The sequence below is a fragment of the Desmodus rotundus genome, chromosome 8 (assembly GCF_022682495.2).
Source record: "Desmodus rotundus isolate HL8 chromosome 8, HLdesRot8A.1, whole genome shotgun sequence".
In the NCBI taxonomy this organism is placed as follows: Eukaryota; Metazoa; Chordata; class Mammalia; order Chiroptera; family Phyllostomidae; genus Desmodus; species Desmodus rotundus.
This window is the reverse complement of record NC_071394.1, coordinates 27,892,054-27,916,669: the sequence shown is the minus strand read 5'-3', so window position 1 is coordinate 27,916,669 and position 24,616 is coordinate 27,892,054. Positions and strand designations below refer to the sequence as shown.

The window sequence follows — 24,616 nt, the reverse complement described above, 5'->3', positions numbered from 1 at the left end:
ATGCTTTCTTCCTTTCTACCTTTCTTATTGAAATCTCCCACCACCACCCACCCCTCATCCCCTTGCAGACCTTCTGCTCTCTGAGATATTTTCCTCACTTCTCAGACTATATGGTACTTAGTACTTACGTGCCGTTTAGTTGGCCTTTTCTCATAGGCAAGGCAGTAGAGAAAGGTGGTCAGAGTTGTGTCATTTAGTAACAGCTTGATTTTGAACTATTTACTTAATCTCTTCATATGGGGATATTTTTGCACAGGGAATAGTGTCTTAATTCATAGCCTTGTTAAAAGGGTTAAGAGATATGAATGTAATGTGACTGTTAGAAGTAGGTGACATGTTGGAAGTGCCACAAATAAATAATTTTGTTCCTTTTGTCTCTTTTTTCTTACTTCCTACCTTTCTTCTTCTTTCCCTTCTCCCTGCTTTCTGGTCTGTCTTTCAAATTTAGTGGTTACAGGAAGGGCTTTTTGGTCAGACAGATCTGGGTGTTCACCCCAGCTCTCTCACTTCCTGTCCTTTTGGCCTCGGGGTGTCTTAAGCCCTAACTTCCTCATCTTTAAAACACTGTGGCCTGACACAGATGAGTGCTCAGTAAAGGTCGCTGTTGTTTCTTTGTGACATGTATTATTGCCAACTAACTTAAATTGCTCTTAATCTTTTATTCGTGTAAGCCTTATTTCTCAAGTAGCTAAAGCAAAGTACCTAGAAGGATACCATCTGTTTGTGCTACTTATTTTTTCCTGAAATAAATACCTCAGTAGGTATTACATGCTAGGAGAAGTTATATATAAGAAAACAAAGTGTGATTTTATTGTTCTATTCAAGCACCCAATTCCCCTAGTGAATCATATTACATGGTAGAATGGGTCTTAGGCTGAATGCCTCAATATATGCTTTTGTTCTTTTCTATCTTAATTTTGGCCTATTTCACCTTCCAAATCTAGGAGTGGATCTAACCACTTCAAGTGAGTCGTTGAGAAGGAAGGGGGGAGGAGATGTTGGCAATGTGATGTTCACTACAGATATGAAGGAAAGGGATGTCATAAGCAATAATAAGGAACAAATTTTCCCCAGTGTGTTGCTGTTAGTTAGCATAGCTTGATTTTTTTTTTTTTTTTTTGCCTGGGGCAAACCTGGATCGGGTGGCTGTGTGTGTGTGAAAAGAAGCCAGAGGGACAGGTGGGTAAAGGTTGAATCATTGGGGAAAGGGGCTCTGTCCTGTTACTGAATAGCATGGATGTCAGAGGTAGGAGAGTGGTCCCACCACACAGGTGTTTATAGTTAGTACAGCAATCTTTTTCATCTTTATTTATTTAAAAAAATTTTTTTTCCAAAATCAATAAATCTTTAAAATGTAGCCTAACGAACGCTCACCTTTGGCCTGTCAGGTTAGCTAGTCCTCCTTTTGGAAAGATTAAGTAAAAGAATGCATGGGAATGTCAACTGTCTTCTTCCTTAGCCTATCATAGCCCTATCCTCACCCTTGATGGGAGGAAAGGTGGAAGCAGCCTCTATGGGCTCAAGCTGATGTGTGAGGAGATTGGGGGCATACACATTCCTCCTTTACTTAAGCATACTTGGCATTTTTAAAAAAGATTTTATTTATTTTTAGAGAGAGGGGAAGGGAGGGAGAAAGAAAGGGAAATATCTGTGTGAGAGGGAAACATTGATCAGTGGCTTCTTGTGCACACCCCAACTGGGGCCAAACCTACAACCCAGACACCTGCCTTGACCGGAATTGAACTGGTGACCTTTTGCTTTTTGGGATGACACCCAACCAGCTGAGCCAGCCACACCAGTCAGGGCCTTGGCATTTTTTAACGACCAAATTTAAGTTTATTAATATTGCTGTCAGGGTAGAGGTGAATCAGAGATTCTCATTTTTATCATGAAAGCAAGTGATGTGTTTTCCCTGGCTCTCTCTTGTGTTCTCCAAGTGTGTATCTCTGCTGTGGTGACTTAATTGGCTTTGACTTTCCCAAGTAGAGTTACTTTTAGACATTGTTTACTGCATCTGCCCATAGCCATTGTACTTGCCACTGGAGAGGACAGAGGTGAACGTCCACAAGAGCTTTGTAGCAGTCTATTTCCCAGGCCCTCACACTCTTGTTTCAGGAGCTTTTGGTGACCAGAGCTGCCACATGATCCTTAGACCTTTTTTACTTTTCAAGCTCGGTGCTCTAAGGTGAGGAGCATGAATACAGCACATCACTCCATAGGTCTGCCTTTTAATCACTCCTTCTTCAACCCTTTCTTGCATTTTTAACCTCTGTTTTTAAATAAGGACTTGGAATGATTTATTCACCTCTTTTAAGTTTTGTTTCAGTCTTACGCCATTGTGAATCTGGGAGGTGATAGTTTTTAAGTTTAAATTGACTTGCCTATGAAGGCTAAGGTGAAAAGTATGTTACATGATCCTGTGATTTGTCGGTATGAAAGTAATGGATCTATTTACATACATTATTTGCTACATTTTCCCTCTGTTAGGATCTTTTGTAAGAAAATGACATTCTTTCATGAGGAGCAAAGGGCAGTATTTTCAGAAATAGCTATGTGGTCCTCAAGAGAAAACATTCTTTAGCCATGAAATATACTTACCAGACATTTTGGAAAAATTGCAACCTAAATAAGAAATATATAACTGTAATATGTTTGGGATTAAAAATTATCTCAAAACATTTTAGCTAGTGTATTTGAGAACAGAGTGTCTTTTATTAGAACGAGAAACTTTCAGTGAAGTTGAATGTGCGGTAGTTCCTCATGTTGCATACTGGTTAAAAGCCAATGAGCTAAAACTAACGATAGAAGTAATTCCTGTTTTAATATTAAATATTATAATTCTTGTTTTGCTTTACTTTTTAATTTAATTTAGTTGGGTCAGGATTGAATAGAAGCTGACTTCTAATTGATACAATTAAAATGTAATTGAAATAAAAACAAGTTCAAATTATCAAAAGGATTATTTTCTAATTATACTGTATGTGCAACCATAATTTCCTAACTATAGTTGAGAAAGAAGTGTTTACACATTTGGTAAAGTTTGTTTCATAGTATATATTTTTATGAGTACCATAATTAATGCTCATTTTTACAGTACACTGAAATTTCAGGGTTATTATACATTTTGTTTAAACAGATGAAGTTATTTGGTTTGTTTTTCTTTTGAATAATAGGAATATGTAGTTTGTAGGGAAGCTTTATTCACTGTGTGCCTTTTCTAACTACTTGAAAACTTGTATTTAGCCTATGTGCTTTACCCTTTTTTGCTACTAATAATTGTTCTAAAATAAAATAAAAATGACCTGTTCTTCCTTTGCTTTAAAACGTTTGTCATCTTGTGCATGCCAGATTTATTGGGCCGCAGTAGTTTTAGTGCATTTTGGCTGGATGTTTATTATGACATCACTGTAATCTATATACAGTATGTGATTTCATATGGTTTCAGTGTTAAATATTTTCATAATTATGCTAGTTTTGGCAGTTCACTTGGAACTTTTTCACATCTCTTTAATGAACATGTTTTACTTCTGGGCTTTTGAGACAACCATATGTTTCAAAAATTAATAGTGTGCTTTTAATGTTAACGTGCAGAAGTATGTGACTGCAGACATTTTTAAGGATGTAAGTTGAACTAAAAGTAATTACAGTAAAGTTTTATTCACAGTAGTAGTCTTTCAGTATTTAGAGACTGTAACATCCCCCAAAATAACAGAAGATGTCATTATAAAGATTGCAACGTGAAGTTGTTTTGTGAAATGGACCATTGTGAAGTTTGTTTTACATTAACTTAAAAAGAATATAAGTTCATGCAAAAATTTTCTTTGTTGTTTATGATAGTAGATCTCTTACTGTTTGATTGTACTGGAGTTTCAAACATTTTTTTTCTTCTGCTAACATATCACTAGAATTTGAAGCCATGCTATCGTGTAAAAGATTCATCTTTTGTTGTATCATTCTCTTAGTGTGGTATGGAATAAGAATTTTAGTTTTCTAAAGGAAGTCTTATGGTTCTTATTTGTCTCTTTCTTTCTTTAAAATAAATACAGGATGACCATGAAAGTTGTGGTTCTAATTCTACCAACCCTAGTACCACTGAGAACACAAAATCATCAGTAAAACCTCGAAGAATTCAGCAGGCTACTCCCACAGATCCTGATTTACCACCAGGTAACTACATACAGGCTTACAGAGCCAGAAATTCAATTGTTACTAATTGTTGTAACCTTTTGTAGAATATACTCTTTCAGTATTCTTTAGTTGTATAACATGTTTAGACTAAACGTGCGTGCGCATTTGCTGCATGAATTCAGAACAGATTGAGTCCAGAGCCCTGATGAATGTCTTTCATTTAAATTTTGAATCTTTTATGCAGCAGGTTGTTTCTTGAGTTTCTTTTTTATAGCCTCTCCTTGCAAAAACTTGCCTCTGATTTCCCACTCAGTCTTTTTGTTCTCCTTGCTTCTTGATAAGTAGAGGAAAGATGCTAGATTGTTCTGAATTTCTAGAATGTATAAAATTCACTAACAGAAACACAGAATTTTGTAACTGGGATAGACCTTGTCTTCTATTTCCTGAAATTTCTCTTTACCTGGAACAGTAGTGACTTACACATAAAAGTTCCTTGATAAATATTTAATGAAGGAAAAAAACAATGGTCATCATATGTTAGCTCTGTGCTCAAAGTGCATTGATGTCTTTTTACACTTAGGTATTGTTTATCTGTCACTTGTCCTTTGATTTTATTTATCAGTTTTTTTTTCCCCTGAGATGAAGGTGATATTGATATACACTTGTTTTCTGTGTTAAAGGTTTCTGCTGGTTTTAACTTAGTTAATTTTTGACAGTCTTCTGGCACCATTTGCTTTACATCTTAGAGGTTGTAGTAGGTATATACTTTCATAGCCCTCCTCCCTCAAATATATGTTCTAACATTTTTAAAAATCCTTTCCTGAGGATATGTTTGTTGATTTTAGAGAGAGAGGAAGGGAGGGGAGAGAGAAACATTGAAGTGAGAAAGAAACATCCATCAGTTGCCTTCTGTTCACACCTGGACTAACTGGGGATTGAACCCTCAACCTAGGTATGTGTCCTGACCAGGGATCTAACCCATAACCTTTTGGTGTATGGGAGGACACTTAACTATCTGAGCCTCCCAGGCCAGGGCTGAATTGAACATTTTTAACTGGTGTTATAGTGATGTTAATGGTGATGCTTTGTATTCTTCAGAACTCTCTACCTAAAAGGCCTCGGTAATCTCTCTGACTTTAGAATAGATTACTTGCTATTGCTGGAGAAGATGCTAGAAGGTATTTTAATACTGAACATTTCTAATTTTACTTAGAGTAGTGTGGTGGTTCTGGAACTTTCTAAATTTTTTCTTGCTAATTAACTCCTTTGGAAAAATTACTGGTGTATTAAATTAACCTATAAATTAAACTATAGCTTGTTTTTATTAATTGGGCAACGCTTTTACCCCTCCAAATTTCTGATTACCTATACCCCCCAAAACTAGAGAAACATCAATCTGTTGTTCCACCTATTTATGCATATTCATTGGTTGTTTCTTGTTGTGCCCTTACTGGAGATTGAACCTGCAGCCTTGGTGCATCAGGACGAGGCTGTAACAAACTGAGCTACCTGGCTAGGGCCTAAGTCCCAGACTTCTAATGAGTTTTTTTTAGAGCCTGTATTAGAATTTACACTGGCAGTTAGAATTGGGATAATCAGTCTACTTTAGGAACATAAAACATAAAAACATAAATGTAACATAAAACATCCTATTTTTTAGTGGCGTAAAACAGAGCTGTGTTCTACCTGAACTACCTGAGGTAGCTTTTGAATTAACATCTGCTTTTCTGCCTTACCTAATGGGAGGACTCATATCCTCTTTTTTGCTGACAGAAATCACAGTTAAGGAGTTATTTTAGGAAGTAGCTGAACTTGTTGGGCAATTACTGGGAGGCAGAGCCACTAAACTTAATCTTGCCAAAGGAAAAAAGGGGATAATTTGAGAATCCAGTTGGATAATGGTAAATTATTTTACTTCAAGGTTAACTCATACGGTTATTTGAGGACTCATTTCTGATAACTTTACCCTGCCCCGGAACTGTAATAATATTCTTTTATTGTAGAGATGAATTCTTGCCCTCAAAATTTTCTAGAGGTATGTTATTTCTTCCAGTATCTGTGGTTACAATTTTAGAATTCAAACATTTGCATAAATCTAGAGATGCTTATTGAGGAAAGTTTTGGTGTTGCCTGTTATTTTTGTTATAAGTGTTAGAACATATATTTGAGGGAGGAGGGCTATGAAATTATGTACCTAATACAGCCTTTTTGAGGTAAAGCAAGTGGTGCCAGAAGACTTCTCCCTGAAGGCTGGGAGACTTTCTAATACGAAAAGATAGTGAGTCAGTATCTAATATTTCCTTTGCAATCTCTATTCTTGATATCTAGAAAAGTCTTTTTCCCATTATGGATCCTGACCAGTTAGTGCATTAGGAAGGCAATGTAGTGGGTCATGGCAGAATTGAAAAAATATGTGGCATAGAATAGAAAACCTGATAGCACAGGGCATGCAGTAAAGGATAGTAATATTTCAAGAAACTTTTGTATATGTGTGTGTTTGTGCTGGGTGATGAAGTAATATTTTTTACATCATTTAAAAAATACTGTGAGCAGGGTCAAAAGAGTTTCAGTTTGACTGATTTGAAGCGTACACATTTTATTTCAGTTAATAATGTATGGTCCAGGACCTTCAGTTATTGCTAATAATAACAATTTTGAATTGTGGGCTTATCATACCCTATAAGACATGCTGATGGCTTGTATTTAGAGATAAAGTTTAAGGGTGTTTTATTTATTAATTTGTGCATACTTTCCTCATTATTCTCTAAACTTTGTATCTGTATAAAGTGATACCACTTCTAAGCTACATACCTGGGTTATTCAGTTCTGTGCTCTCTTAAGTGTACAGCTTTTGGCTTTTATTGAAGGTCATTATAAGAAGCAGTCCTTTGTGGGCTGTTTCTGCATTTTTCTTAAAATGTCTTTAAAGTAGGTTATGCTTCAAACTATTAGTTTTCAATAACCTTTAAGCTATATAGTGTTTACATTTTGTTTATTGCAGGAAAGGTGATAGTTGGAGAGCCTTTATGGCATTCTAGTTAGATTGAATTTCAAAATATTGCTTAGTGGAGCTAGGTTGTTCATTTCCGTAAATCTATACTGTTGTGTGAATGAGAGTATGCTAGACCAGCTAATCAAATGCGATCTTTGCCCTCAAAGAATTAACTGCTTGGTATAGGAGACTTTCTAAACTATTAACTACAGGGTGAAGTCAAAGCGAAGAGGAAAACCAAGGAAGCACAAGTAATATATTTTGGTTACTAAAAAAAAGGAGTGGTTATGTGCAGGTGTGTGTGGTTTTCAAAACATACAGGTAAAACTGAGAGGCAAGAAAGATTGCAAATGAAAGGATGGGAAATGGCATAATAGACACATACTATACAAAAATAAATAATGTATTTATAGCATAAAAATCAGGCAAAATAAAACCTAAGGTAATAGTATTAAAGAACATACATAACTGATAACTGAGAGTTCTCCAAAAAATATATGATTTTGTATGTACCTAACAACCTAGCTTTGAAGTGTGCTCGATCAAGCAGAAAAAAAATCTCATAACTGCATCTTTGAATATCAAAATTAACTATTGTTTTAGTAGATCCATGTGTAACTCTGTGCTCTGCAGATGAGACAGCGTACCTCCTTTCGATGCACACGTGGGGTATCTGCGGACATTGAAGAAAGACTTGGTATAAAAGGAAGTCTTGACAAATTTCAAAGGATTGCTATCATTTTGACCATCCTCTTGCCACAATGCCATTAAATTAGAGTGCAATTACTGATATGTGTGAATTTACCTCTATTATCTTATTAGTTGTTTTATCCTCGTAAGCTCTTATTTTCATTCTTCTATTCCCCCTCTCATATCTACTTTACCTTTGACTCCTGACATTCATTCAGTCCGGAAATACACTCCTTCCAGGTTTTTTGACTACCTTCAGTGGGAACGATAATGGGGAATGTGATTACTTCATCTTACAGGACTAGAGCCTGTCGACATTTTGCGGGGGGGGGGGGGGTGCACGTATACACACATACTTTTTTTTTTTGTAAGTTGCATTTTTAAATTTAATGTTATGTCGTGAAGGTGTTTCTAGGATATTAATATATTTTAATTGTTATTTTAGTCATTGGGGTGTATTCCATTGTATAACTTCAGTTTATTTAACCAGTACCTTTTTGTTTGATATTGAGGTCATTTTTCATTTTTGGTTTTATAAAATGAGTTGGTCAACATACTAGTAGGTAAATATTTGCACAAACCTCTGTATTTCCTGAGGAGAAATTATTAACTGTTCATAAAATCAAAATTTAGGGGTAATTTTAATGTTTTGGCATGTATGGCCAAATTTTCCTTTGTAAAGTTTGTTAGCAATACTTTTTTCTAAGCACAATTTTGGTCCATTGCTGTTATTTATTATTAAGAAACACTTCTTTGAATTATGGATGGAAAATGCTATTATATACTTCATTGCTAATTAGGATTACCATTTTTTATCATTTTATTTTCCTCACTTTGTTATGTAGAAAAGCTAATTTTTACACTTTGTCTGCTGATCAGTTTTCAGCATTTTTCAGTCTTGCCTTTTGTATTTTCCATATAAAAAATATAATCATCTTCATGTAATGAATAATTTTGTCTTTTCCTCGTTAATACATGTAGTTATTTCTCTTTTTTACCCTCATTTAGTTGTTTAGAACTTTTGTGACTACATTAGGATAAGAAAAGTGGTAGAGACAAGTCTACTTGATGTGTAGGGTGGGGAACATTGGAGAAGGGGATATAGGGGAGGGGACAGTCATACTGGGCTTGAGCAAGAATGGAGAATGGGCAGAGTATTCTAAACATAAGGAAGAACATGAACAAAGTCAATGAAAACTCATAGGGTTTTATCTGATCCCGTGGGCATCAGTGTATGTATTTGGAGGAATGGGGTGTGTGGATGGGAGAGAGTTGGGTAATAGGAGCTTCTGGAAAGATTGACTAGTAACAGGATAGAAGAGCCATCTGATATGATGTCTTGTAGGTTCTCGTCCCCACAGTAGTCTTGCCCTTTCAGATGCTTGTGGAATAGACCTGGATTACTGTTCTGTTATTTGAACAGTTGTACTTGCAGGGGATTTCTAAATACGGAGTAATGAGTGGTAATAGATCTGTTGATTGGTACTCTTTGTAGCTTTCAGGGGTGTCCAACCTGAGGCCCGTGGGCCACATGTGGCCCAGGATGGCTATGAATTCGGCCCAACACAAAATTGTAAATTTACTTAAAACATTATGAGATTTTGTTTTTTTTTTGTTTTCATTAGTGTTTGTGTATGTAATGGGTGGCCCAAGACAACTCTTCTTCTTCCAGTGTGGTCCACAGATGCCAAAAGGTTGGACACCCCTGTAAGAGATGGTGTATCATTTATTCCAATGGATAGTCACTGTTTCTTTGGCATTCCATTTTTAATAAGAAAACATACATAGTCTCCTGTAGATGTAGTTCTTTTTAGAAATTTGGTTCTTTTGGTGAATGGGCTTACTCATCTCAATTTGTATGTCAGTTTTATGATGAGAAACTGAGGAAAAATATTAAAAAATGAAAAATCCATCATTAGTGTTCTGTCATTTAAAATACATCTACAGTATTATGTTGGTATTACTTTACATTATACATTTTCTCTAATTCTTTGAGAATTTGTATTTTTGTTTTGAAGATAATAAACCCTTAAGTGGTTTATATGAATTCCCTATCGATGACAGGCTTCTCAGAAGTAGGAAAACCATATTAGTCATGCTCCACTTCTTAGTGACAGGAATTTTAGTTTTATTTTTAACATCTATGTTGAGTAGAAATAAATAGCAGGGGGGAATGTACAGGGGTGGCCAAAAGTAGGTTTGCAGTTGTGAGTATGCAAGTTTATTCTTGTATTATTATTTATTAATTATTGTGTTATTTGTATTACAATTATAAACCGACTTTTGCCCACCCCTATACATTCTAAGGTTGAAAATTTTGATAAATAAAATTTCTTTTGGAAGCTTAATTTGTTAAGCATTACTTTAGTATGTACTGTCATAAAAATAGTATTTGTTACCTTACTTTACTGATATTCTGTACATTAACTTTATAGCATGTGGTAATTGGCACTCTTAAAGGTTCTAATAGTTTTCATGTATCAGAAAAATTTGAACTTAGTGGTTTTACATTCGCTTCCTTTTTCTGTTCATTGGGAATGAATGAAGGAGTTGGTTTTTGCGAACATGTTGTGGTTGAATAGATTTAAATAAGCTTTCTTGCCATAGGTATTAAAAATGTCAGTTGGAGAAAGAAGTTGATTGTTTTGTCCAATAAAGTTCTGGTATAAAGAATACAAACAGTTATTTCATGAGATAGCTAATATTCCAATTAGTTTTTACATAGTTTTTGTTGTGGAAAATGCATTTGAATAAAATGAAGGTTTTATTTTAACTTTTTTTTAATCCTTATCCAAGGAAATTTTTTCATTGCTTTTAGAGAGAGAAAGGGAGAGGGTATAGAGAGAGGGGAAGGGAAGAAGAAGGAGAGGGAGAGAAACATCGATTGGTTGCTTCTCCTGTGCCCTGACCAGCGACCTAACCTGCAACCTCAGTGGAAATTAGACCTGCGACCCTTCAGTTTGTAGGATGACACCCAAACGACTGACCTGTACTGGCTAGGTGCTGAGTAAAGTGTGGTTTTAGTCTTTTTCTCATTTTTAAATGCTGTTTATATCTAGTTTTATTTGTATTTTCAATTAAATTCCTCAATAGTGTATCTACATTCACATTTATTGTGTGAGAAACTTCTGAGAGAAGTTTCTGAGAATATGGAGTATCCCGCAATAGCATGAAATTAAAAGAAAAATTTTGGGCATTTTAGGCAAACTATGGAGAAAAAGAATGTTGAAAGAAATTAATTTTGTTGTTTTGAGCTTTTTTGTAAAAACAATTATTTCTGATTCACCTTATTTCTCTGTGTTCTGATTATGTTTTTATGTATTTTGTTTTCTTCCATACCTTTCTTTTTTTTCTATCTCCTCTGTTGTATTCTTTTTTTCTTCTTTCTTTAATTCTGCCTACATTTTCGTTCTCATTCATATTCTCTTCCCTACCCTGTTTCAAAATGATGTATTATTAAGTGGCACTAGTTGAATCTCTGATATGATGGTTATGTTTTTCCCATTTTTTCCCTCCACACCTAAATTTTTATTAGTCTTATGGCTATTTAAAGTAGAAATAGCAGATTCAAAAAGAAGCTTAAAGCTATTCTTTTAATATATAGTATAATTAGCATATAGTAACATAGTTTCACATGGGAAAATGTTTAATAAAGTAGACAGAAACCAAAGTACCTGTAGTATAGGATAATCACAGAAAGGGATCTAGTTCTATGTTATGAAAAAGGTTTCTGGTAAATACGGTTTCTTTAGTACATGAACACTTCATTGTACTAAACTACTTTTTTTTTCATTTTTTAAGTATATTTTGTTGATTATGCTATTACAGTTGTCCCATTTTTTTTCTCCCCTTTATCCCCCTCCACCCTGCATCCTGCCCCCATCCAGCATTCCTTCCCACCCTTAGTTCATGTCCATGGGTCGTTCATATAAGTTTTTTGGCTTCTCCATTTCCTATACTATTCTTAACTTCCCATGTCTATTTTGTACCCACCATTTATGCTTCTAATTCCCTGTACCTTTTCCCCCATTCCCCCCTCCCCCACCCCTCTGAAAGCCCTCCATGTGATCTGCATTTCTATGATTCTGTACCTGTTCTAGTTATTTGCTTAGTTTGTTTTTGTGTTTTTAGGTTCAGTTGTTGATAGTTGTGAGTTTGTCGTTTTACTGTTCATATTTTTTATCTTCTCTTTTTCTCAGATAAGTCCCTTTAACATTTCATATAAGGGCTTGGTGATGATGAATTCCTTTAACTTGACCTTATCTGGGAAGCACTTTATCTGCCTTCCCATTCTAAATGATAGCTTTGCTGGATAGAGCCATCTTGGATGTAGGTCCTTGCCTTTCATGACTTGGAATACTTCTTGCCAGCCCCTTCTTGCCTGTAAGGTCTCTTTTGAGAAATCAGCTGACAGTCTTATGACCACTACTTTGTAGGTAATTGTCTCCTTTTCTGTTGCAGCTTTTAAGATTTTCTCCTTATCTTTAATCTTGGGTAATGTAATTATGATGTGCCCTGGTGTGTTCCTCCTTGGGTCCAATTTCTTTGGGACTCTCTGAGCTTCCTGTACTTCCTGGAAGTCTGTTTCCTTTGCCAGATTGGGGAAGTTCTCTTGCATCATGTTTTCAAATAAGTTTTTAATTTCTTTCTCTTCCTTTTCTCCTTCTGGCACCCCTATGATTCAGATGTTGGAATGTTTAAAGTTGTCCTGGAGGTTCCTAAGTCTCTCTTCATTTTTCTGAGTTCTTGTTGCTTCATTCTTTTCTGGTTGAATGTTTATTTCCTCCTTCTGGTCCAAACCATTGATTTGAGTCCTGGTTTCCTTCCTGTCACTGTTGGTTCCCTGTACATTTTCCTTTATTTCACCTTGCATAGCCTTCACTTCTTCCTCTATTTTGCAGCCATACTCAACCATTTCTGTGAGCTTCCTGATTACCAGTGTTTTGAACTCTGCATCTGATAGGTTGTTTATCTCCCTGTAGCTTTGCTCTTTTTCTGGAGTTTTGATCTGTTCTTTACTTTCAGCCCTATTTTTTTGTCTTGGTGCACCTGTTACATTGTAAGGTGTGGAGTCTTCGATATTCACCAGGGTGGGGCAACCCACTTGGTTGTTTTGTGGCACTGTATGTGGTGGAGGGGTCAGAGAGGGAACAATGCTGCTTGCTTGGCTCTCTCCCCACTTTTGGTCTCTTCCCCTGCTACGCACAAGCCCTTCTGTGCTGATTCCTGGGTGGGTGGATTTCTGTACATTCTAGTACCCTGTGGGTGTCTCCAACGAACTCTCCTGTGAGGCTGGGATTCTCTCTCACTGCCACAGCCCCCACAGATTTGTACAACCACAGGTTTTGAGGATTTCGGTTCCGGCACTGGAACCCTGGATACGCTGTCTGTCTTGCTCCCCAATTGTTCCTCCATGATCCGCATGGGAATGTGGGACTGCCTGGTCCTCTAGCTGCTGCCTTGCTGCGTGTCCTCTCCACCCCAGCTGCCTGTCTCTGCCCGTCCTACCAGTCTGGATGAATGTTTTTTCCTTTAACTTTCTTTAACTTGGTTGTTGGACTTCATACAGTTCGATTTTCTGGTAGTTCTGGTTATTTTATGTTTTTAAATTTGTTGTCTTTGTTTTGGTTGTGCGAGGAGACAAAATGTATCTACCTACACCTTCATGTTGGTCAGAAGTCTCAGTCTAGACTTATAATGATGTTTGTTGGGTTGAATCCGCTGCTTATTAGCTGTATTACTTTGGCAAGCCTATTTTCCTATCTGAATGGTGATTTCCTCTTTGTATGATGTACTAAGTATACCCACATTTCATATACATTATACTGAATATTTTTTTAAGAAATATTTATTGACTGATTTGTGGCTAATTGCATTCCTTTTTTCTGTGTTGCAGGTTATGTGCAGAGTCTGATTAGACGAGTTGTAAATAATGTAAATATTGTTATAAATAATCTCATTCTAAAATATGTTGAAGATGATATTGTTCTTTCAGTCAACATAACTTCTGCAGAATGCTATACAGTAGATGAATTATGGGATCGTGCATTCATGGATATTTCTGGTGAGTAAATGGCAAGAATAGTATAGATTTTTTATTATTGAAACTGTCTTCTTGGATTGTAAACCTTTCTTGGGCCAACTGGCATTTAGATGAATCTAGGAAAACTTTATGCCTTCAGACTGGAAAAATGTACATATATAAAATTTAGTATGGAATTAGAAGAGGTTAATGGGCCCTTAGATTCAGAAATTCCAGACACATTTTTTTTAATGTTTTTAATTTTTATTTTTTCTTAGCTATAGCATGTTTATTTCAAATATGTTATATAATATTTTACAATGCTGTGGGTTATAGCAATAAATATTAGATAAGTTAAAATATTTAATATTTTGAAGGAAGAAAGGGAGTATGTTGCTTTTAGTAGCTTTGGTAATAGCAGACAATATAGCTGACTGATTTATATTTTGGGTCACATATTCCAGAGTTCTTTCGGGATTTTTGGATAATCCTGAAGCCTCCTTTGGAGAATACTCCATTCTCCTACTGCTTATCTTAAAAGAACTAAGTAATAATACAATTTTAATCACTACCATTTATTCATTATATTCTCCTATTTATTGTATTCTATGAATAAAATCACTACAATTTTGTTTATTATATTCTGCATGGCAGGGACTGTGCTAAATGCCGTAACTGTAGCTATGAAGAAAGTAGACACTGATTCTTAGTTTCATCAGCAGAGATATTGGTTACATAAGTAATAACGTTTGTTGATATATTTTCTGATAGAGTAAGAAATGGATATTTTTGTAAACTATCTTAAGGAGACTGTTGTGAGCACCTTTTATCTCTGACTTGCCATGGTATGTTTTTGTTAAAAGTGTGTTTGAACCCTGGCTCTCCCACTTAGTACTAGATGTGTCACCTAGGGTGACTTCACTTCTGTGTTTTTCAGTTTCTTCATGTGTCAAGTGAGGACAAAAATGAGCTTCTTTATGAGTTATGTTATTAAATACATTAATGCCCTGATTTTAATCTCATAACAACTCCATAAAGTGGTGATAGATATCTTTTCTCTTTCATTTAGTCACATATTCATTTACTTTCCTTTAAAGTCCTAGTTAATGGAAAGCAGAGTGAAATTGACTCAAGATTACTTAACTAGAAGTCACAAAATTGGAATACAGTTTTATTTTTGTGTGTTCTCCAGACTTCAGTCTTCACATTTTAAAAATCAGTAATAATCCTGATCTCAGCTCTGTTGTGAAGCATAAAGAAGAGTGTATGCAAAGGCCCAACCAGGTCTTTGGTTTCTGAGACATTTTTAATGCTTCTTTCTTATCTTCTGTGGGAAGAAATATTCAATGAAAGTGCTAGAAAAAATGCTATGTAAAATAGAAAACAAACAGAACTGGATTATACAGGATTTAATAAATGAGTTGACATTTTAGAGGAAGAAATTTCATTTATAGTTTTATTATAGAAGTAGTGCAAATACTACTTTGGGAAATTATGATGAATTGGAAAGATTGCTAAATTGAGAGTTAGGGGATCATGGTTTGAATCTTTTCCCCACCACTAACCTAGCACGACCTTGAGTGAGTCATCTGAAAAATGTGAATTATTATTGCCAACCTACCAGTGTATTATGAGCATCCGGTATGATACCACATAAAAGCTCATGGTGCTGGTGGTGATAAAGGCAGGAAAAATGGTATTTTACATTTATTGAGTGCATGCCGTGCTGCTGTTTTTTACATTAATTATTTTATTTTATTTTTAAAGATTTTATTTATTTATTTTTTAGAGAAGGAAAAGGAGGGAGAGAGAGAGGGAGAGAAACATCAATGTGTGGTTGCCTCTTATTTGAACCCCCCTGGGAACCTGGCCCACAACCCAGGCATGTGCCCAACCAGGAATCAAACTGGCGACCTGTTGGTTCCCAGGCCAGTACTCAATCCAATGAGCCACACCAGCCAGGGCTAGTTATGTTATTTTAATCCTTTAACCTTCTGAAGTAGATACTATTATTTTCCTTTTTATTAATTTTAATGCAGTATTTAATATTTAAAAAGGGATTTGTGTAACACTTTTGTTATCAAACAATATAATGAATATATATTTTCTGAGTAATTTGAACACTTGTTTACCCTCCCCCACCCCAGTGTGCTTTTCCCTATCCCGTCCTCTTGCTTCCTCCTAGAATTAACTGCTGTATTAAATTTTATCATTCATTTGCTTAAGAAAAGTTATGCTGTTCAAAGGAATGAAGTCTGATACAAACCACAACATGGATGAACCTTGCAAATATGATACGTGAAAGAAGCCAAAGAAAGAGTATATTGTAGGATTCCATTTCTGTGAACTGACAAAATAGCCAAATCTGTGTATACAGACCAGATTAGTGATTGTTTAGGGATCGGGGAGAGGAAAGGGCAATAAGGGGATTGGAGGAGTGATAGCTAAAGGCTACAGTTTCTTTTTTGAGGTGATGAAAAAGTTCTAAACTTGATTGTGGTGATTGATGGTTGCACAATAGTGTCGTACTGAATGTTTCTAATGTGTACTAAATGTACATTTTACTTCAAAAAAGTTTCATGTGTAAATGTGTACTTAAATGATATATTTAGTTAATATGTATTTTTAAGTTTTATAAAAAGTTTTTTCTATGTTGTCTTTTAAAGTTTTCTGTTTTCAATTTAAATATACATTTACTTTTTTCCATATTGTTGCATGTAGTTGGAAACTACTGATTTTTACTTACGAATAATATTCTACTATTTAAATATGTCCAAACTTAATTGTCTCTTTGCCTGATGATGGGCACTTGGGATGTTTTAGATTTTTGCTGTTACAAACAGTGCTGTTATGGATCTTTTTGTACATATCTTTTGACATGTTACCTGTGTTTCTTTAGGGCATATATTTAGGAGTGGGTTTGTTAAATTGGATGGATATACAGATACTCACATTTTCAATAATGCCAAAGTATTTTCGCAAGTGCTTGTTAGGTAGACACATTTATTATCCCCATTTTACAGACTAAACTGCAGCACATTATCTAAAGTAAGTACCAGAACTGGAATTCATTTTCTAAGTTTTTAAAAGATAGTTGCTGTTTTATTTAGTTTTTAGGAGAAACATTTTCAAGGCTTCATAATTTCCTCTCTTACTGAATTGCAATTCTCTAGATTATCCTCAAACATGACTCCTTTATGCTCTTCCTACATAGTGGGTATGAACATGCACTCTGGGGTAAAGTTGCCAGAGTTTGAATTAACTCTGTTCTTTATGAACTAGTATTAGGCAGATTATACACCCTTACTGTGCCTCAGTTTTCACATCTTCTAACAGAGCCATGTAAATATTATGATATAGTGGACATAAAAGACTTAGAGTAGCATGTCATAGCAAATACTCAGTAAATTATTATTTCTATAAAGAGAAGGAAGGAAGCATTTGGAGGGTTTCTTTCATTTCTAACTTTACTATAACAGTTTCTCTAAAATATGTAACTGATGTAACTAAATAATTTAATAACATACTAAGTAAAAAAATCATATGGTAAGTTTATGTATTTTTTCAATTAGCAAATTAGAACTTTATTTGCTAATAAAACTTTACTGTTTCCACACATGGGCATACTCTTTAGTTTTTCCTTCTTAAAAAGTAAATCCTAAAAAAGATAAAAAATTAAAAGGTGAATTAATTAGAGGTTGCCAGGATATACTTGGAAATAGTGTTATCAAAGAATGGAGTAAAGCGGGTTATATTATTTTGAAGATTTCTGTGGCCATAGCATGGGGTAGCTTCTAGCTTAAAAACACTGACCAAGTAGACTTGGGCCTGCTATTTACCTAAGAATTGCTTATTAGGAATAAAACTACTGATTTGCTAAAGGTTTCATTTTCTAGTTTGATATTTCACCAGTAATTATTTATTTTTATTGCCTTGAAAACAAACTTGATACTGTTATCATTAATTCTTCATTAGTTATTTTTAGAGCAGTGCTAGCCCACTAGAACTTTTTATGATGATGGATATGTTTTATATCTTTAATATCTAGTATTGTGTCCAGTAGCCACATGTGGCTATTGAGCACTTGAAATGTGGCTAGTGCAACCAAGGACCTGAAATTTAATTTTTACCTTATTTTAATTAATTCATATATAAATTTAAATAGCCATGTATCATTGGTGGCTACCATATTAGTGCAGATTTAGAGCATAGCATCAAGTTTTTTAGTGTAAAATAAATATTAAATGACTGACTATCACTCAAAATGTTTCCTCAAGAATTTCATTTTATGATTGTTTTTTAATATCTCATTGCAGGTAGTAAAATGTAATGAAATTTTTCACAAATTTTGTCTTAAATTTGTAGTTAGGTGTCAAGCAAATTGGGGCCAAGCTACTTCATTTCTTTGGCCTCTGATGCTTTATATAGTTGTTGGGAGATTTAAATGATATAATGAACAAGAAGTTCTTTGCTTAGGTTCTGGCATCGTATTAAATACTCTGTTAATTTATTTGCATTACTGTTTGTACTAATAAATAATAATTGCCTTTTTCTCTAATGTTCCCTTTTACTTAATTTTTTTTTTCTTTTTAGCCACTGACCTGGTGCTGAGAAAGGTTATCAACTTTTCTGACTGTACAGTTTGTCTTGACAAACGAAATGCTAGTGGTAAAATAGAATTTTACCAGGACCCTCTATTATACAAGTGTTCCTTCAGAACTCGTCTGCATTTTACATACGATAACCTAAATTCCAAGATGCCGTCTGTTATTAAAGTAGGTGTTTCTTTTGCTAGTGGTTGATTTGCATGTCTCCCTTTTGTTTATTGGCTCTTGTGCTGCTAATTATTATTAAAAAACAAAGAAGAAATTAACCTCAAATATATGTAATTTGTTTTTGTAAAGTTTAATTTATAACTTTTATATAATATTATTTGTTATATGTTATATTTATACTTTTTGCATTATGTGTTCTAGTACAAATATTTAGGGACTTTTTGCTTCTGTGACTGTGGTTTCCTTTGTAGTTTTCCAGCTGTTTATTAGTATTTTTCTCTAAGTAGATCAAGGAGATCACATGAAAAAGTATTTTTATGCCCAAAGTGGACTGGTTATCAATCTACATTTCAGTCCTTATAATTTGCTTAGCATGATTCGGATGTTGTAACCCTTATGATTTGGATGTTGTAACATTTAACGTTGTCTCAGAGGTTTCTAAGAACTCTTCATTTTGTTGAATTCTTGTTTCTTCATTCTGTTCTGGTTGAATGTGTATTTCTTTCATCTGGTCCAAACCATTGATTTGAGTCCTGGTTTCCTACCCTTCACTTTTGGTTCCCTGTATATTTTCCTTTATTTCACTTTGCATAGCCTTCACTTTTTCCTCTATTTTGTGACCATACTCAACCATTTCTGTGAGCTTCCTGATTACCAGTGTTTTGAACTTTGCATCTGATAGGTTGGCTGTCTCTTCATCGCTTAGTTGTATTTTTTCTGGAGCTTTGATCTATTCTTTCATTTGGGCCATATTTTTCTGTCTGAGCGTGCCTGTTACATAGTAAGGGGCGGAGCCTTAGGTGTTCATCAGGGCAGGGCAACCCTGGTCACTGCACTGTGGTACTGTATGCAGGGGAGGGGTCAGAGAGGGAACAATGCCGCTTGCTCAGGTCTCAGCCAGCTTTCAGTCCCTTCCCCCACTATCTACAAACAAATTGGGCCCTTCTGGTGCTGATTCCCAGGTGGGTGGGCTTGTGTACATTTTAGGACCCTATGGGTCTCTCCAGCGAACTCTCCTGTGAGGCTGAGAGCTTCTCCTGCTGCCTCAAGACCCATAGGTTTTTTCAGTCAGAGGTTTTGAGGCTTTATTTCCCCACTGAAACACTGGGTTGCGTGGTCTGTCTTGCTCTCCAGTTGTTCCTTCAGGTTTATCTGCACTGGAATGTGGGACTGCCCGCTCCTCCAGCCACCTCCACCTCGCCTGCCTGGTCCTCCAGCTGCCGCCTTGCCATGCATCTTCTCCACCCAGGCTGCCCGTCTCTGCCCCTCTTACTGGTCTGGATGAATGTTTCTTTAACTCCTTGGTATTTGGATTTCCATACAGTTTGATTTTCTGGCAGTTCTGGTTATTTTTTATTTTCAAATTTGTTGTCCTTCTTTTGGTTGTGCGAGGAGGCAAAGTATGTCTACCTATGCCCTAGATAAAGGGTTGATAAAGATTTGATTTTTTGTTTTCTCTTTTTGTAAATTTCCCCTGAGAACAGGTTTTCATTGCTGTTAGAGAGAGAAGAAGGGGGTGAGAGAGAGAAAGAGAGAGAAATAGTAGTATGAGATAGAAATGTTGATTGGTTGCCTTCTTGTATTGGCCTGACCAGGGATGGAACCTGCAACCTGGGTACGTGCCTTGGTTGGGAATCAAATCTGTGACCTTTCGGTCTATGGAACAATGCTCTAACCAAGTGAGCCTCACTGGCCAGGCCTAAAGGGTATTCTTTGTCATTGATTTTGCAAAGATTGTTTTTATCACTGGTGCCATAATACATTTGAAAGGATGTGGTAAAAATTAAAGATGGAACTGCCGCGTGACACTGCCATGTGACACAATTTGGCTTCTGGATATTTTTCCAAAGAAACCCAGAACACTAATTCAACATGTTATATGTACTCCTGTGTTCATTGCAGCATTACTTACAATAGCCAAGATATGGAAGCAACCCATGTGTCCATCAAGAGATAAGTAGGTAAAAAAAGCAGTGCTACACATATACAGTGGACTATTACTGGGCCATAAAAAAGAATGAAATCTTACCATTTTGACATCTTGGATGTATCTGGAGGGTATTATGCTAAGTGAAATAAGTCAGACAGCAAAAGCCAAACATCATATGATTTTGTTCCTTGTGGAATCTAAAGAACAAAATAAATGAACAAACAAAATAGAAACAGACTCAGAGATGGAGAGAATAGACTGCAGGTTGCCAGAGAGGGGTAAGGGAGGATGGATGAAAAGGTGAAGAGACTAAGAAGTACACATTGGTAGTTATAAAATAGTCACAGGGATGTAAAGTTGAGCTTAAGGGAATATAGTTAGTAATATTGTCATAAGTAGGTATGGTGCCAGGTGGGTACTTAAATTGTTGAGGGGATCTCATTGTAACTTAAGTAATTGTCTTATCATTATGCTGTATACCTGAAACTAATAATATCAGTGTCAACTGTAATTGAAAAATAGAATTAGAAGAAATAATCATCAGAGAGATCCAAATTGAGGGACATTGAACAAAATACCTGACTAGCACTCCTCAAAACTGTCACAGTCATTGACAAACCAGAAAGGTCTGATAACCTGTTACAGATAGTAGGAGATTAAAGAAACATGAGAACAAAATGCAAGGTTGTATCCTGGAACAGAGATAGGACATTAGTGGAAAAACTAATGAAATCAGAACAAAGCATAGAATTTAGTTGATGGTAATTTACCTCTTGTGGTCTCTTAGTTGTGACAGCAGTACCATGTGGTGACAGGATGTTAACAGTAGGAGAACGGGATGTAGAGTCTGTAGGAACTCTTTGTACAACTGTGATTGTTTTATAAGTTTAAAACTATTTTACAGTAAAAATTTTATTTTTAAAACATTTAAACAAAATAAAAGGCTGTGGAAGAGAAATGTAAAAGAAGAGCTTCACAAGTCTGTACTGCACACTCCTCCCCTCCTTTCTCTCCTCCTTCCCACTTTCTGCCCTCTTCATGGTCTGTTTAGGGTACGGTTTTAAGGTCAGTTTTAAGAAACCTGCACTCTTATGTGAATATGACATTTTATACCCTTCCCCCCAATACAGCTTTCTTTGTCTCCAAGTACAATTTTTTTGTGCCTGTAGCCCTAAAAATATGATTACCATTACTTGTTTTTCATGTTTCATAGACACTCAAATACGAATGAGTCAAAATAAACCTCCTAAGAGACTTGACTTTATGGCTTAATTGGTTTTATTCCATGTTTATATAACAGCAGGAAACCATTATACTGAGACTGTGTTTATTTTCCATTGATGTCTCTTTCCATGGAGAACTTTGATTGACTGCTATATATCCTATTTGCTAGGAAGTAATCTTATTTCTTATAATTGATTGTTGTTACAAATTTGTCATGTTTATATCTCTTAAAATTTGAAAAAACTTTCCCAAACATATTTCCCTAGGCTTTTCATATTTGCCTATAAAAATTTTATTATGTTCGTACTTTCATAGTTATAATTTAGTAATTTTCCCTTTTAATATATGTTTTTAGGATATGTATGTATTCTTTTTGCTTAAAAATGCTGGTAAGAGTGATTAAAGTTTTACTAACATGATACCATGAAACTTTCATTCTTGTGTGTGACAGAGATCTTTCTGGTTTTGAGGGGAGTACTATCATATTCTTAAGATTATAGAGTGGGTACAGTACTCCCTCCTTGTCTGTGTTTTTGCCTTCCATGGTTTTGTTTACCCTCAGTTAACCATGACCCCAAAATATTAAATGGAAAATTCCAGAAATAAATGATTCATAAGATTTTTCCTCAGAAATTTTTTGGGGTGACATTGGTTAATAAAATTACATAGGTTTCAAGCAAAATAAACCCTCTCATTGACAGGCAACAGTATGGTGATTACCAGAGGGAAAGGGTGTGGGGAGAGGAAGGAGAGGGTAAAGGTGGGGTAAATGGCGATGGGAAGAGACTTGACTTGGGGTGGTGAACAATTCATAAGTTTAAGTTGTGCACCGTCTGACTAGTGTGATCAGGTCTCACTCTTCACTGCTCTGTCCTGCCCAGGATGTGAATTGTCCCTTTGTCCCGCATATCCTTGTATGGGATTCCTGCCCGTTGGTCACTTAGGAGCCCCATGGCTGTCATACCGATGTTGTGGTAGTATGTGTTCAAGTAATACATATTTTACTTAGCAATGGCCCACAGTGCAAGAGCACTGATGCTGGCAATTTGGATGTGCTAAAGGGAGCCTTCAAGTGCTTCGTTTAAGTGAAACAGTATGTGTGTTTAGGAAAAAAATTATAGTTTATATAGGGTTCATTACTCTGTGAAATTTCAGGCACCCACTGGGGGTCTTGCAAGTAGGCTGTGCAGGTAAAAGGGACTACTGTATTTTGGTTACATAACTATCTTTCTGGAATAGTTATCTGTCCATCTAGTGTGCATCTTTTTATTATTATTTCTATTTGTATTTACATCATTTGGCTTAATATAGGTTCTATCTAAAGTTTATTGATACAGCAGAATTTGTTTAATTCCTATGATTTTAAAATAAGATTTGACATAAATATTGGAAATGCTATTCCAATTAAGACTTTTAACATTTCTGTACTTATGTTAAAAGATACACCCTTTGCACATGATTTTGTTGATGTTTTTATATTTCAAAATACAGATTCACACCTTAGTAGAGAGTTTGAAACTTTCCATCACAGATCAACAACTGCCTATGTTTATTCGTATAATGCAACTTGGGATCGCTCTTTACTATGGAGAAATAGGCAATTTTAAAGATGGAGAGACAGAAGACTCTACATGTCTCAATAAGGATATGTTAGGAAACATTACAGGTAAATACAATATAAACTTATTTTAGAACTATGTTCTTACAAAGTGTTTTATAATTGTGAAACTTTAAAAAATACATTAGATTGAATTTTGCCATGTTCTAAGGTGGTGGGATGACTTTAATTTAGTTGTTTAACATTACTTGATTTTTTATGTATTCTGGATACTATTTGATTTTCTTGTTTCTGCATGCAAAAAATAACTAATATTTCTAATAGGTAGAGGTGTTCAGAATGTCTATTATACAAAAGTTAAGGTAGTGTAACCTCAAGATTTCCTAGTTAATTATAGTATTGGTAATTGTTTTTTCAAAGACTCACCAAGAGTAATTATAACTGACTTGTATATACTTAATAATTATTATATGTAATTAATTATTAATTATATTTAACTATGTGCTTCATTGGAGGACACCTAATTAATTGGAGCACTAATTAACAAAGTATTTGCTTCATTGACGTATACCTAGTGGGTTAACTTCAGAATTCAACTCATTATTTCTTTACTGGAATCTGGGGTATATAAGACATTTTGTTGCTACTGTAGGAAAATATTGAGCTGAAGGGTTTGTTTCCCTCCCTTAAAATCTTAAGATACAATGGAGCAGACAGACATGTGAAGTCTGTTAAGTATGATGTATGGTAGAATGACAGTGTGTTTGGTTATATAGAGGAATGCACATCTGAAGTGGAAATATGATAAAAGGGACGATGGACTTTGACTTGGCATTGGGCTTGAGATAAGGAAGAATTTGGACAAGATCATTAACTCCCATAGACAGAGACTTTAGAAAAGGGCATTTAAAACTTAGGACCAAATAACCCAATTTAAATTTGGGCAAATGACCAGAATAGACATTTATCCAAACAAATGGCCAAAGTCGCTCAACATCATTAGTTTTGAGGGAGAATGCAAGTCAAAACCAAAATTAGATACCAATTCATAGCGGGAACTCTGTACTATCTTTGCACCTTTTCTGTAAACCTAAAATTATGCCACAATAAAAAGCTAATAAAATTAAAAAAAACCCAAGACTCATAATAACAAGTGTTGGCAAGGATATAGAGAAATGGGAACCCATATATGTTGCTGGTGGGAATGTGAAATGGTACAGCTGCTTTGGAACTATCTGGTTTCTGAGAAGGTTGAACATAATGTTTCTATATGATCCAGCAAGTCTACTCCTAGGAG

At 35.3% G+C, this 24,616-nt stretch overlaps 1 protein-coding gene across 5 annotated transcripts in view; it reads left to right on the top strand.

Moving 5' to 3' along the window:
• VPS13B (vacuolar protein sorting 13 homolog B) overlaps positions 1-24,616 on the top strand; it is a 669,566-nt gene that overhangs the window by 24,212 nt on the left and 620,738 nt on the right. For all 5 annotated transcript variants that reach the window (XM_024572260.3, XM_053930245.2, XM_053930242.2 and 2 more), the window contains exons 4-7: positions 4,047-4,167; positions 13,707-13,874; positions 18,426-18,607; positions 23,253-23,427. In XM_024572260.3, the coding sequence (XP_024428028.2) occupies positions 4,047-4,167; positions 13,707-13,874; positions 18,426-18,607; positions 23,253-23,427 (646 nt within the window). The remainder of the gene's footprint in view (positions 1-4,046; positions 4,168-13,706; positions 13,875-18,425; positions 18,608-23,252; positions 23,428-24,616) is intronic.